Here is a 16,342-nt window from a genome sequence, read left to right as displayed (position 1 = left end):
CACTAATATTGGCACCCAGTAACATGCACAGTGCCCTCCACTAATATTGGCACCCTTGATAAATATGAGCTGTACATTTTTGTTATTTATTGTTTGTCCTCTTGGTCTTTCATTCCAAATATTTACAAAAATCTAACCTTTAATTAATGTAAAATAATTGTAAGAAAAAAATAAAATCCTTATCATAAAACAAATATTTTTCTCAAATGTATGTGTGCCACAATTATTGGCACCCCTTGTGGGTGCCAATATTAGTGGAGGGCACTGTGCATCCATACACTTCCTACATTTCCTTCACTTTCATACACTTCCTACATTTCCTACACTTCCATACACTTCCTACATTTCCTACACTTCCAAACACTTCCATACATTCCATACACTTCCATACACTTCCTACACTTCCATACATTCCCTACACTTCCATACACTTCCTACACTTCCATACATTTCCTTCAATTCCATACATTTCTTCCACTTCCTCCACTTCCATACATTTCCTCCACTTCCTACATTTCCTACACTTCCTACACTTCCATACACTTCCTACACTTCCTACACTTCCTACACTTCCATACACTTCCTTCACTTCCTACACTTCCTACACTTCCATACACTTCCATACATTTCCTACACTTCCTACACTTCCATATATCTCCTACACTTCCTACACTTCCATACACTACCTACACTTCCATACACTTCCTACACTTCCTACACTTCCATACACTTCCTACACTTCCATACATTTCCTACACTTCCTACACTTCCTTCACCTCCTACCCTTTCTACACTTCCTACACTTCCATACATTTCCTACACTTCCATACACTTCCTTCACTTCCTACACTTCCTACACTTCCATACACTTCCTACACTTCCATACACTTCCATACACTTCCATGCACTTCCATACATTTCCTTCACTTTGTACACTTCCATACACTTCCTACACTTCCATACATTTCCTACACTTCCATACAATTCCTACACTTCCTACACTTCCATATATTTCCTACACTTCCTACACTTCCATACACTTCCTACACTTCCATACACTTCCATACACTTCCTACACTTCCTACACTTCCATACACTTCCTACACTTCCCTACATTTCCTACACTTCCTACACTTCCTTCACCTCCTACCCTTTCTACACTTCCTACACTTCCTACACTTCCATACACTTCCTACACTTCCATACAGTTCCTTCACTTCCTACACTTCCTACACTTCCATACACTTCCTACACTTCCATACACTTCCATACACTTCCATACACTTCCTACACTTCCATACACTTCCTACATTTCCTACACTTCCAAACACTTCCATACATTCCCTACACTTCCATACACTTCCTACACTTCCTACACTTCCTACACACCCTACACTTCCTACTCTTCCATACACTTCCTGCACTTCCTACACTTCCTACACTTCCATACACTTCCTACAAGCCCTCCACTTCCTACACTTCCTACACTTTCTACACACCCTAAACACCCTACACTCCTACAAGCCCTCCACTTCCTCCACTTCCTACACTTCCTACACTTCCGATACGCCCTACACTTCCTACTCTTCAATATGCCTAGCATTATTAGTGCTTGAGTGTTGAGGAGTTGAGGAGGCTGTCGGGCTCAACCGGCTGCCCCCGAACCCCTGTGATTGACACCTTGCATAGCCACGGGGCAGGGAGCGTGTGTTCGGGTAAAGCCCCATCTGAGACAGCAATGTTACATCCATTATTAACCTGTTACAGGTCTAACCACAAGCCTCAGTCTATAGATGATGAAGGTCATTATACAAGAATGGTGTCTTTCCTGTCCGGCTCCACCTTAACTACCAGGGGAAAACACCTAGAAATATTAATTAATGACACAATATATGTTTTACTTTTTAATTTAAGTGTTTTATTGTTAATAAAACATATTTGTAAGACAGTTATATTGCAAATGATTAAAAAAAAATATATATAACAGGCAGGCTGTTTTGAAAAGCACATCGTGACTCTGCACTTTTTGTCACATGTTAAGCAATTTGACTACTAATTTGGTAATTTCATGCAAAGCTTTTAGATCTGTCTCTGGTGTTACACAGTTTATAGTAAAAGGTGAAAAGGAAATTTGATTAAAATAATTGATCCAATCACTTGATTTTCATTAATTTACAATTTAAGAAGTGTTGTTTGAGCTACTGTGGCCTCCATTTTAGATATTCTATATTCTCTGAAGATTTGTCACTGGTGTCTCCGGTACTGGTGTTATTATAGAAAAATATGTTAAAAGTCAATTATTACTAATGAATACAAATATAGATATTTATATTAACATGAACCTTTTCTCTTTCTCTTTCATTTTATATGCAAAGTAAAGAGTAAAATTACATTCTGGAATGCCTGAATTGCCATTAAAAGGTTATAGAGGCATATCATCTAACAGGTTATAAAGGCATATGAACTAACAGGTTATAGAGGCATATGAACTAACAGGTTATAGAGGCATATGAACTAACAGGTTATAGAGGCATATGAACTAACAGGTTATAGAGGCATATGAACTAACAGGTTATAGAGGTAAGGTATATGAACTAACAGGTTATAGAGGCATATGAACTAACAGGTTATAGAGGTATATGAACTAACAGGTTATAGAGGCATATGAACTAACAGGTTATAGAGGTATATGAACTAACAGGTTATAGAGGCATATGAACTAACAGGTTATAGAGGCATATGAACTAACAGGTTATAGAGGCATATGAACTAACAGGTTATAGAGGCATATGAACTAACAGGTTATAGAGGTATATGATCTAACAGGTTATAGAGGCATATGAACTAACAGGTTATAGAGGCATATGATCTAACAGGTTATAGAGGCATATGAACTAACAGGTTATAGAGGCATATGAACTAACAGGTTATAGAGGTAAGGCATATGAACTAACAGGTTATAGAGGCATATGAACTAACAGGTTATAGAGGCATATGAACTAACAGGTTATAGAGGCATATGAACTAACAGGTTATAGAGGCATATGAACTAACAGGTTATAGAGGCATATGAACTAACAGGTTATAGAGGCATATGAACTAACAGGTTATAGAGGCATATGAACTAACAGGTTATAGAGGCATATGAACTAACAGGTTATAGAGGCATATGAACTAACAGGTTATAGAGGTATATGAACTAACAGGTTATAGAGGCATATGAACTAACAGGTTATAGAGGTATATGAACTAACAGGTTATAGAGGCATATGAACTAACAGGTTATAGAGACATATGAACTAACAGGTTATAGAGGTATATGAACTAACAGGTTATAGAGGTATATGAACTAACAGGTTATAGAGGTAAGGCATATGAACTAACAGGTTATAGAGGTAAGGCATATGAACTAACAGGTTATAGAGGTATATGAACTAACAGGTTATAGAGGTATATGAACTAACAGGTTATAGAGGTATATGAACTAACAGGTTATAGAGGTATATGAACTAACAGGTTATAGAGGTATATGAACTAACAGGTTATAGAGGTATATGAACTAACAGGTTATAGAGGTATATGAACTAACAGGTTATAGAGGTAAGGTATATGAACTAACAGGTTATAGAGGCATATGAACTAACAGGTTATAGAGGCATATGAACTAACAGGTTATAGAGGCATATGAACTAACAGGTTATAGAGGTATATGAACTAACAGGTTATAGAGGTATATGAACTAACAGGTTATAGAGGTATATGAACTAACAGGTTATAGAGGCATATGAACTAACAGGTTATAGAGGTAAGGCATATGAACTAACAGGTTATAGAGGCATATGAACTAACAGGTTATAGAGGCATATGAACTAACAGGTTATAGAGGCATATGATCTAACAGGTTATAGAGGTATATGAACTAACAGGTTATAGAGGCATATGAACTAACAGGTTATAGAGGCATATGAACTAACAGGTTATAGAGGCATATGAGGCATATGATCTAACAGGTTATAGAGGTATATGAACTAACAGGTTATAGAGGCATATGAACTAACAGGTTATAGAGGCATATGAACTAACAGGTTATAGAGGTATATGAACTAACAGGTTATAGAGGCATATGAACTAACAGGTTATAGAGGCATATGAACTAACAGGTTATAGAGGCATATGAACTAACAGGTTATAGAGGTATATGAACTAACAGGTTATAGTTATGAACTAACAGAGGCATATGAACTAACAGGTTATAGAGGCATATGAACTAACAGGTTATAGAGGCATATGAACTAACAGGTTATAGAGGCATATGAACTAACAGGTTATAGAGGCATATGAACTAACAGGTTATAGAGGTATATGAACTAACAGGTTATAGAGGCATATGAACTAACAGGTTATAGAGGAAACAACGCAGTTATCACAACACACAGGTTGTAATGTGTATTTTTTCCGGCTTGGCTTCCACAGTGATTTTACCCATGCATTCTACTGGATTTTTAGTTACCCCCTAATTCTTAAATTATCTTTTGTTATATAGGCCTAGCTATTAGACTTCCTAAACTAGGCTATGCGAGGTGTTCAACCTAAATTATGCAGACGAACGTTGTCGCTAATTCTGGGTGCAGACCGACCCGGGACTCAACCCCAGGCCTCTTTTGCAGTCAGTGACCATAGACATTAAAACCACTCTTATTGACTTGTATGTTTGTATTAGTCCATGTGTAACTCTGTGTTGTTGTATACGTCGAACTGCATTGCTTTATCTTGGCCAGGTCACAATTGTACATGAGAACTTGTTCTCAACTTGCCTACCTGGTTAAATAAAAGTGAAATAAAAATGTGCTTTTGCTCAAAACAGTTATAAGAGTGTATGTGGCCTGGTCGGCAGTTGTAAAGGGAGGGGAGGAACAATGTTGACATTGAAACATTGAAACTAAATATGATTATATTTCACAGAGTGTAGTGGATAGATCATTGGATTGATAAAAGCACCGGAGATGTAGTGACTGTGTTTGCCACCGGGGCTGCTGTTGTTTTATCCTTCCCTCTTTGCCGACAAGAATCAGATTCACCTTTGACCTCTCTTCCAACTCTTCCATTTGTTTTTAGTCCGGCAAAAACGCTAAAAAATATCCGGCTAAACTCATTGATTATCGGATTAATTATTAAAGATTTAAAAAAACAAAACAATGGATAATCCACAAATGAAATAGTTCATCGACTATATTTTGCATTTGATACTTTTATTTTTTTTTATTTTGAAAGAAAATGGCTGAAATCAACTTAGCCCTCACTAAAGAAGGCTGGTGGGTAGCTTGTGGCTAATGTGCTAGCATAGCTTTAGCTTTTCCAGTTAAGACCTCATTAAGGATCTCACATACTGTGATGCCTGTGATAATGTAGATAAGATATGTGACATTTCTGGCCTACGGACTGGTAACAGTAGCTAATAATTGTTATTTTGGCCGTTTGATGTTGTGAATTTGTCTTGCAAATTGCTGTCAATTATTTTTTAGCATGTTTAGCTTTGATATGCTAACTAACAAGGCCGTGTGTGCTCATTTGAAGCTAAGTAGCTACCTAGCAACACATTACTGTACTGTAGCTACCTAGCAACACATTACTGTACCGTAGCTACCTAGCAACACATTACTGTAGCTACCTAGCAACACATTACTGTAGCTACCTAGCAATACATTACTGTACTGTAGCTACCTAGCAACACATTACTGTAGCTACCTAGCAACACATTACTGTACTGTAGCTACCTAGCAACACATTACTGTACTGTAGCTACCTAGACATTACTGTACTGTAGCTACCTAGCAACACATTACTGTACTGTAGCTACCTAGCAACACATTACTGTACTGTAGCTAGCTATACATTACTGTACTGTAGCTACCTAGCAACACATTACTGTACTGTAGCTAGCTCTACATTACTGTACTGTAGCTACCTAGCAACACATTACTGTACTGTAGCTAGCTCTACATTACTGTACTGTAGCTACCTAGCAACACATTACTGTACTGTAGCTAGCTCTACATTACTGTACTGTAGCTAGCTCTACATTACTGTACTGTAGCTACCTAGCAATACATTACTGTACTGTAGCTAGCTAGCAACACATTACTGTACTGTAGCTAGCTCTACATTACTGTACTGTAGCTAGCTAGCAACACATTACTGTACTGTAGCTACCTAGCAACACATTACTGTACTATAGCTAGCTATACATTACTGTACTGTAGCTACCTAGCAATACATTACTGTACTGTAGCTAGCTCTACATTACTGTACTGTAGCTAGCTCTACATTACTGTACTGTAGCTAGCTAGCAATACATTACTGTACTGTAGCTAGCTCTACATTACTGTACTGTAGCTAGCTCTACATTACTGTACTGTAGCTAGCTCTACATTACTGTACTGTAGTTAGCTCTACATTACTGTACTGTAGTTAGCTCTACATTACTGTACTGTAGCTAGCTCTACATTACTGTACTGTAGCTAGCTAGCTCTACATTACTGTACTGTAGCTAGCTCTACATTACTGTACTGTAGCTAGCTCTACATTACTGTAGCTAGCTCTACATTACTGTACTGTAGCTAGCAATACATTACTGTACTGTAGCTAGCTATTAATATATCTTCAAAGTTGATCTGCTCGTCAGTTATTAGCTATGTTATTTAAGTACACTAGAGTGATATGCGAGTTGGCTGGCTAGCTTTTGAATTTCAATGTGTCTGTTCACTGTGGCTAGCTGGCGTGTTGTTGTTTAATAACCATTGGTTACACCGTTGATATGTGAGCCCTTTCTTCTGGTTGACCTCCTACACAGGTACCTGACAGACCAAGGAATAGAGGAGTTGAAAGGCACTTCTGAGAACCCCTCAGCTAATTACATTATTCGCATTGCACTCAATGTAAGTAGCTAGTATTCTCACATCTCTCTTCTAGTATACCAACAACAACAAAAAAAACGTTTCCCCTTTCACCTGTGTAGATGTACATTTAACTGATCCCAGGGGGTTTGAGTAGAAAAAAGACGTTGTGCTTACAGTCGACCTCATTTAAAAAAAAAAAAAAAAATTCAATCAAGCTTTTTACAAAAACAGGTTTGTGTAAAACAGATTCCTCTACATTGCTTTGAATATTCGTTATTGAATGTTTTGCCGGTATGTCAGATAAATCAAAGTCACACTAATATGGCTATTTAACTCGGCAAGTCAGTTAAGAACACATTCTTATTTTCAATGACGGCCTAGGAACAGTGGGTTAACTGCCTGTTCAGGGGGCAGAACGACAGATTTGTACCTTGTCAGCTCGGGGGTTTGAACTTGCAACCTTCCAGTTACTAGTCCAACTCTCTTAACCACTAGGCTACCCTGCCGCCCCAATCAGACGAATCAGACTAAAACCAATCCAATAGTTTTTGAAGTCCGTGACTAGGGGTGTGCTCTTGCCCACTCTGAGAGACGTGTGGAGAATCAAGATTCAGGCCAATATTTGCCAGTGCTTTCAAAACAGGTTTCTCTACATTGCTTTTCAATAGTGCATCTCGAGGTTTCCTACAGGTCATCTCATTGTCGGCCTAATATGTTGGTTGGGATAAGTGTTGCTTATCTCCCCCCCCTGTCTCTGTGACTCATCTCTACAGAGTGACCTGAGGCCTATTGGCAGGAAGTTTCTCCCTACGGACATCAACAGTGGCCGGGTGGAGAAGGTGAGGCGTGTGTGTGTGTGTGTGTGTGTGTGTGTGTGTGTGTGTGTGTGTGTGTGTGTGTGTGTGTGTGTGTGTGTGTGTGTGTGTGTGTGTGTGTGTGTGTGTGTGTGTGTGTGTGTGTGTGTGTGTTAGCACAGATATGTGTACACCCAAGGGTCAGAGAAACTGTCAAAGATCATAATGATTCGATGTGTTTGTGTGTGTGTGTGTTGATCCTATCATAATGATTCGATACAGAACAAAAACAAAGTTAGAACCAACAGGATTGGTTGATTGTCTAATAGTGGATGGGGGTTAGTCAAGCTAGACTGTTATGGTCATAGATCTAATAGTGGATGGGGGTTAGTCAAGCTAGACTGCTATGGTGAGTAACCATGCTGAAGACACATGGCAACATGGAAAGCTAATTCCTAGGCGTTTAGCTCAGTGGGCTATTTATCTCAGCCTTGAAAACAACATGCACCTGACCCGGGTTTGATACCCTGTTGGTTACACTGTCCTGTGCACGTTTGGAAAAATACATAAAAATGCACTACTTCCAAAGGCCACTAGATGCCTCTGTCACACCAGCTTTAAAATGCCTTTATTCCTCCCTTCAGCCATGTGGGGAGTTGCACTGAGTTCAACTGAGAAAAAGCCACAGATGATGACGAGGGAGATAATTAATTAATTAATTTGTATGTGAGCAAATAACTCACAGTCCTTCTAAAGCTCAGAGAGCTAATTACCCGCGGTCCTCCTAAAGCTCAGAGAGCTAATAACCCACAGTCCTTCTAAAGCTCAGAGATAATAACCCACGGTCCTCAGAGCTAATAACCCACGGTCCTCAGAGATAATAACCCACGGTCCTCAGAGAGATAATAACCCACGGTCCTCAGAGATAATAACCCACGGTCCTCAGAGATAATAACCCACGGTCCTCAGAGATAATAACCCACGGTCCTCAGAGATAATAACCCACGGTCCTCAGAGATAATAACCCACGGTCCTCAGAGATAATAACCCACGGTCCTCAGAGATAATAACCCACGGTCCTCAGAGATAATAACCCACGGTCCTCAGAGATAATAACCCACGGTCCTCAGAGATAATAACCCACGGTCCTCAGAGAGATAATAACCCACGGTCCTCAGAGATAATAACCCACGGTCCTCAGAGAGCTAATAACCCACGGTCCTCAGAGAGATAATACTCAGAGAGATAATAACCCACGGTCCTCAGAGATAATAACCCACGGTCCTCAGAGAGATAATAACCCACGGTCCTCAGAGAGATAATAACCCACGGTCCTCAGAGAGCTAATAACCCACGGTCCTCAGAGATAATAACCCACGGTCCTCAGAGATAATAACCCACGGTCCTCAGAGAGCTAATAACCCACGGTCCTCAGAGATAATAACCCACGGTCCTCAGAGATAATAACCCACGGTCCTCAGAGAGCTAATAACCCACGGTCCTCAGAGAGATAATAACCCACGGTCCTCAGAGATAATAACCCACGGTCCTCAGAGAGATAATAACCCACGGTCCTCAGAGAGCTAATAACCCACGGTCCTCAGAGATAATAACCCACGGTCCTCAGAGCTAATAACCCACGGTCCTCAGAGAGATAATAACCCACGGTCCTCAGAGATAATAACCCACGGTCCTCAGAGAGATAATAACCCACGGTCCTCAGAGATAATAACCCACGGTCCTCAGAGAGATAATAACCCACGGTCCTCAGAGCGATAATAACCCACGGTCCTCAGAGAGCTAATAACCCACGGTCCTCAGAGAGATAATAACCCACGGTCCTCAGAGAGCTAATAACCCACGGTCCTCAGAGCGATAATAACCCACGGTCCTCAGAGCTAATAACCCACGGTCCTCAGAGAGATAATAACCCACGGTCCTCAGAGCTAATAACCCACGGTCCTCAGAGATAATAACCCACGGTCCTCCTAAGGCTCTGTATAAGATATTGCACTCCTTTCAGGTAAGTCCAACTCCCACTCTGCATTAGTCTAACAGGGGAAGCGCCATCAATGCTGGTGATTCAGAATTTCTCAGTCTGTCTGCATTACGTTATTATTATCTTTGCTTGGCTCATTTCCCAGAGTTGGTTATCACTAGACTGCAATTAATATGTACTGCATTTACAAAGAGGTGATTGAATATGCAGTAGAATGCCAGCTCTTGGAGCCCAGAAACTATTTTAATTGGAACGTGTAAACCTCAGTTGAATGTAAACAAGGGAACCAGAACCAGAGCTGTGAAAAGAACCATCTGAGTAGTGTTATTTCTTTATGGCTCTTTAGTTGCCACTTCTCTGTTTACAGCATGGACCTGAAGAACAAACACACTCTGTTTAACGGTACTTAAGCATTAAGGAAGGTCCGGTACATGATTGTTAAAGAAGGTCAGGTACATGATCGTTAAGGAAGGTCAGGTACTTAAGTATTAAGGAAGGGCCGGTACTTAAGTATTAAGGAAGGGCCGGTACATGGTCGTTAAGGAAGGTCCAGTACTTAAGCATTAAGGAAGGTCAGGTAAATGACCGTTAAGGAAGGTCAGGTACATGATCGTTAAGGAAGGTCCAGTACTTAAGCATTAAGGAAGGTCAGGTAAATGACCGTTAAGGAAGGTCAGGTACATGACCGTTAAGGAAGGTCCAGTACTTAAGCATTAAGGAAGGTCAGGTACATGACCGTTAAGGAAGGTCAGGTACATGATCGTTAAGGAAGGTCAGGTACATGATCGTTAAGGAAGGTCAGGTACATGGCCGTTAAGGAAGGTCAGGTACATGATCGTTAAGGAAGGTCAGGTACATGATCGTTAAGGAAGGTCCGGTACATGATCGTTAAGGAAGGTCAGGTACATGATCGTTAAGGAAGGTCCAGTACTTAAGCATTAAGGAAGGTCAGGTACATGACCGTTAAGGAAGGTCAGGTACATGATCGTTAAGGAAGGTCAGGTACATGATCGTTAAGGAAGGTCAGGTACATGATTGTTAAGGAAGGTCAGGTACATGATTGTTAAGGAAGGTCAGGTACATGAGCGTTAAGGAAGGTCGGGTAATTAAACACATTAAGAAATGTCATGTACTTACAGTTGAAGTCGGAAGTATGTAAACTAGTTTTAATGACTCCAACCTAAGTGTATGTAAACTAGTTTTAATGACTCCAATCTAAGTGTATGTAAACTAGTTTTAATGACTCCAACCTAAGTGGATGTAAACTAGTTTTAATGACTCCAACCTAAGTGTATGTAAACTAGTTTTAATGACTCCAACCTAAGTGGATGTAAACTAGTTTTAATGACTCCAACCTCAGTGTATGTAAACTAGTTTTAATGACTCCAATCTAAGTGTATGTAAACTAGTTTTAATGACTCCAACCTAAGTGTATGTAAACTAGTTTTAATGACTCCAATCTAAGTGTATGTAAACTAGTTTTAATGACTCCAACCTAAGTGTATGTGTATGTAAACTAGTTTTAATGACTCCAACCTAAGTGTATGTAAACTAGTTTTAATGACTCCAATCTAAGTGTATGTAAACTAGTTTTAATGACTCCAACCTAAGTGTATGTAAACTAGTTTTAATGACTCCAACCTAAGTGTATGTAAACTAGTTTTAATGACTCCAATCTAAGTGTATGTAAACTAGTTTTAATGACTCCAACCTAAGTGTATGTAAACTAGTTTTAATGACTCCAACCTAAGTGTTTGTAAACTAGTTTTAATGACTCCAACCTAAGTGTATGTAAACTAGTTTTAATGACTCCAACCTTAGTGGATGTAAACTAGTTTTAATGACTCCAACCTAAGTGTATGTAAACTAGTTTTAATGACTCCAACCTAAGTGTATGTAAACTAGTTTTAATGACTCCAACCTAAGTGTATGTAAACTAGTTTTAATGACTCCAACCTAAGTGTATGTAAACTAGTTTTAATGACTCCAACCTAAGTGTATGTAAACTTCCCGACTTCAACTGTAAAAGCAGTCAGGTCCATTTGAGCGAGGAGACGGGCAGCTCAATTCAATACACTTTATTCGTCCCAGAGGAGCAGTTATTGATGCTGGAACCATCTGGTGAGGTTGTTTGCCAGTTCCTGGTTACAAGGCTGATGTCTTTACTGCAACAGACCCTGACATTAGGACACACCGTAGCAAAAAAAAAAAACCTTATTGGACAAGTTCAGCTCCCCTCTCGCTTTGTCTGTTTTGATCTGTTTGGTGCTTAATGAATACGGACCCCTAACTCACTCTCTGGCTGTACTAAAAGGTTTTTGCTACAGTGTGCCCTAATGAATACAGACCCCTAACTCACTCTCTGGCTGTACTAAAATGTTTTTGCTACAGTGTGCCCTAATGAATACAGACCCCTAACTCACTCTCTGGCTGTACTAAAAGGTTTTTGCTACAGTGTGCCCTAATGAATACAGACCCCTAACTCACTCTCTGGCTGTACTAAAAGGTTTTTGCTACAGTGTGCTCTAATTAACACGACCGTTGTCTTTCATCTTTTCCTCACCCTGTACCCCACCCTCAGTTGGAGGGTCCGTGTGTGCTGCAGGTTCAGAAGGTGAGGAACGTGTCGGCTCCCAAGGACAATGAGGAGTCTCAGGGAGCCCCCAGGATGCTGCGGCTGCAGATGACAGACGGACACACCAACGCTGTGGGCCTCGAGTTCACACACCTGTCCCAGATCAGGTAGAGTACAACTACTAGTTCACACACCTGTCCCAGATCAGGTAGAGTACAACTACTAGTTCACACACCTGTCCCAGATCAGGTAGAGTACAACTACTAGTTCACACACCTGTCCCAGATCAGGTAGAGAACAACTACTAGTTCAAATACCTGTCCCAGATCAGGTAGAGTACAACTACTAGTTCAAACACCTGTCCCAGATCAGGTAGAGAACAACTACTAGTTCAAACACCTGTCCCAGATCAGGTAGAGAACAACTACTAGTTCAAACACCTGTCCCAGATCAATTAATTAATCTGTTTGATTGATTAGCTACTTTAAACACCAGGTTAATCTGATTGATTAGCTACTTTAAACACCAGGCTAATCTGATTGATTAGCTACCTTAAACACCAGGCTAATCTGATTGATTAGCTACTTTAAACACCAGGCTAATCTGATTGATTAGCTACTTTAAACACCAGGCTAATCTGATTGATTAGCTACTTTAAACACCAGGCTAATCTGATTGATTAGCTACTTTAAACAAACACCAGGCTAATCTGATTGATTAGCTACTTTAAACACCAGGCTAATCTGATTGATTAGCTACTTTAAACACCAGGCTAATCTGATTGATTAGCTACTTTAAACACCAGGCTAATCTGATTGATCTCAGAGGTCACTTGTATCAATCTTCATAGAGTAGGGGGTGCTGATTTCAGATCAGTCTTTTTGTCTTTTAAATCTCCATGAATAAGAGTAAATAGACAGGGGTGACCTGACCCTAGATCAGCACTGCTACTCGGAGATACTTGATGAGTATGGCCACAGGAACGAGATCAGCTACTGAAACTCTCTCTCGATCATCACCGTCGCGACCAGTTGGAACAGAGTAGCGCGTTAGCATCAAAAGGCTTCTTCCCCCGAAGGCACAGAACCAACACCTTGTAAATCATTTGGTTTTTCTGGACTGCATTTCAGCGTACAAGGAGTTTTACCACCCAGGAAAAGTACCGTCGTACGGTGCCAGGAACGGAGACAACAACAACAACAACAACAACAACAACAACAACAACAACAACAAATATATGTACAGGGCATTCAGAAAGTATTCAGACCCCTTGATTTTTCATTCCCCCCCCACATCGTTCCCCCCACATCGTTTCCCCCTCACATCGTTCCCCCCACATCGTTCCCCCCACATCGTTCCCCCCACATCGTTCCCCCCACATCGTTCCCCCACATCGTTCCCCCCACATCGTTCCCCCACATCATTCCCCCCACATCGTTCCCCCCACATCATCCCCCCACATCGTTTCCCCCCACATCGCCCCCCACATCGTTTCCCCCTCACATCGTTCCCCCCACATCGTTTCCCCCACATCGCCCCCCCACATCGTTTCCCCCCCCATCGTTCCCCCCACATCGTTCCCCCCACATCGTTCCCCCACATCGTTCCCCCCACATCGTTCCCCCCACATCGTTCCCCCCACATCGTTCCCCCCCCTACATCGTTTCCCCCCACATCGTCCCCCCCCATCGTCCCCCCCCCCCCATCGTTTCCCCCTCACATCGTTCCCCCACATCGTTTCCCCCACATCGTTTCCCCCACATCGTCCCCCCACATCGTTTCCCCCCACATCGTTTCCCCCTCACATCGTTTCCCCCCACATCGTTCCCCCACATCGTCCCCCCACATCGTTTCCCCCCACATCGTTCCCCCCCCATCGTCCCCCCCATCGTCCCCCCACATCGTTCCCCCACATCGTTCCCCCCACATCGTTTCCCCCCACATCGTTCCCCCCACATCGTTCCCCCCCATCGTTTCCCCCTCCCCCCATCGTTCCCCCCACATCGTTCCCCCCCACATCGTTCCCCCCCCCCACATCGTTTCCCCCCACACATTCGTTTCCCCCCACATCGTTTCCCCCCACATCGTTCCCCCCACATCGTTTCCCCCACATCGTTCCCCCCACATCGTTCCCCCCACATCGTTCCCCCCACATCGTTTCCCCCTCACATCGTTCCCCCTCACATCGTTCCCCCTCACATCATCCCCCCACATCGTCCCCCCACCCCCACATCGTCCCCCCACCCCCACATCGTTTCCCCCCCACATCGTTTCCCCCTCCATCTGAATATCTAGTCCCCAGATAGGGCCATCCATCTGTTTCATCAATTAATTACCCTAGATAGGGCCATCCATCTGAATATCTAGTCATCAATGAATTACTCCTAGATAGGGCCATACCATCTGAATATCTAGTCATCAATTAATTACACCTAGATAGGGCCATACCATCTGAATATCTAGTCATCAATTAATTACTCCTAGAGAGGGCCATACCATCTGAATATCTGGTCATCAATTAATTACTCCTAGATAGGGCCATACCATCTGAATATCTGGTCATCAATTAATTACACCTAGATAGGGCCATACCATCTGAATATCTAGTCATCAATGAATTACTCCTAGATAGGGCCATACCATCTGAATATCTGGTCATCAATTAATTACACCTAGATAGGGCCATACCATCTGAATATCTAGTCATCAATGAATTACTCCTAGATAGGGCCATACCATCTGAATATCTGGTCATCAATTCATTACTGACTAAAATGTAAAAATGGTACATTCCCCTGACAGAGGCCTCGTTAGATCCCCATTTCAGATGTCTCTGTTGATGATTCTGTCTATTCCCTACGTAGAGCATTACTTTTGACCAGAGCCCTATGGGTCTCCCTATGGGTCTCCCTATGGGTCTCCCTATGGGCCTCCCTATGGGCCTCCCTATTAGTCTCCCTATTAGTCTCCCTATTAGTCTCCCTATTAGTCTCCCTATTAGTCTCCCTATGGGCCTCCCTATGGGCCTCCCTATGGGTCTCACTATGGGTCTCCCTATGGGTCTCCCTATGGGTCTCACTATGGGTCTCCCTGGCCATAGGCCATTTGGGATGCAGCTTCCATCTAACAGGCTGATGAAATGACACGTCTCCGGTCTACAAATCACCTCCTGTTGACTGTATAGACCTGTAGACTGACCTGCAGACTGATGCTGCTGACTGACCTGTAGACTGACCTGTATAGACCTGTAGACTGACCTGTAGACTGACCTGTATAGACCTGTAGACTGACCTGTAGACTGACCTGTATAGACCTGTAGACTGACCTGTAGACTGACCTGTATAGACCTGTAGACTGACCTGTAGACTTACCTGCAGACTGACCTGTATAGACCTGTAGACTGACCTGTAGACTGACCTGTAGACTTACCTGCAGACTGACCTGTATAGACCTGTAGACTGACCTGTAGACTGATGCTGCTTCACACTGGTCTACAAATCACCTCCTGTTGACTGTATAGACCTGTAGACTGGTGCTGTAGACTGACCTATAGACTGACCTGTAGACTGACCTGTATAGACCTGTAGACTGATGCTGCTTCACTCCTGTCTACAAATCACCTCCTGTTGACTGTATATACCTGTAGACTGACCTGTAGACTGACCTGTAGACTGACCTGTAGACTGACCTGTAGACTGACCTGCATAGACCTGTAGACTGACCTGTAGACTGACCTGCATAGACCTGTAGACTGACCTGTAGACTGACCTGCATAGACCTGTAGACTGACCTGTAGACTGACCTGCATAGACCTGTAGACTGACCTGTAGACTGACCTGCATAGACCTGTAGACTGACCTGTAGATTGACCTGTATAGACCTGTAGACTGACCTGTAGACTGGTGCTGCTTCACTCCTGTCTACCAATCACCTCCTGTTGACTGTATAGACCTGTAGACTGACCTGCATAGACCTGTAGACTGACCTGTAGATCGACCTGTATAGACCTGTAGACTGACCTGTAGATCGACCTGTATAGACCTGTAGACTGACCTGTAGACTGACCTGTAGACTGACC

The 16,342-nt window shown here is 42.2% G+C and overlaps 1 protein-coding gene across 1 annotated transcript in view; it reads left to right on the top strand.

Annotated features, from left to right (window-relative positions):
• Positions 1 to 5,091: 5,091 nt before the first annotated feature.
• The window catches only part of LOC124018553 (tudor domain-containing protein 3-like), a 45,431-nt gene continuing 34,180 nt past the window's right edge, over positions 5,092 to 16,342 (top strand). Inside the window, 4 exon segments of the mRNA XM_046333884.1 lie at positions 5,092 to 5,312; positions 6,851 to 6,935; positions 7,670 to 7,735; positions 12,271 to 12,431. Coding sequence (XP_046189840.1) covers positions 5,275 to 5,312; positions 6,851 to 6,935; positions 7,670 to 7,735; positions 12,271 to 12,431 — 350 coding nt within the window. The 5' untranslated portion in view covers positions 5,092 to 5,274.

This window comes from Oncorhynchus gorbuscha, unplaced genomic scaffold (assembly GCF_021184085.1).
Source record: "Oncorhynchus gorbuscha isolate QuinsamMale2020 ecotype Even-year unplaced genomic scaffold, OgorEven_v1.0 Un_scaffold_544, whole genome shotgun sequence".
Classification (NCBI taxonomy): Eukaryota; Metazoa; Chordata; class Actinopteri; order Salmoniformes; family Salmonidae; genus Oncorhynchus; species Oncorhynchus gorbuscha.
The sequence above is the reverse complement of the archived record's forward strand: the minus strand, read 5'-3'. Positions and strand labels throughout refer to the sequence as shown.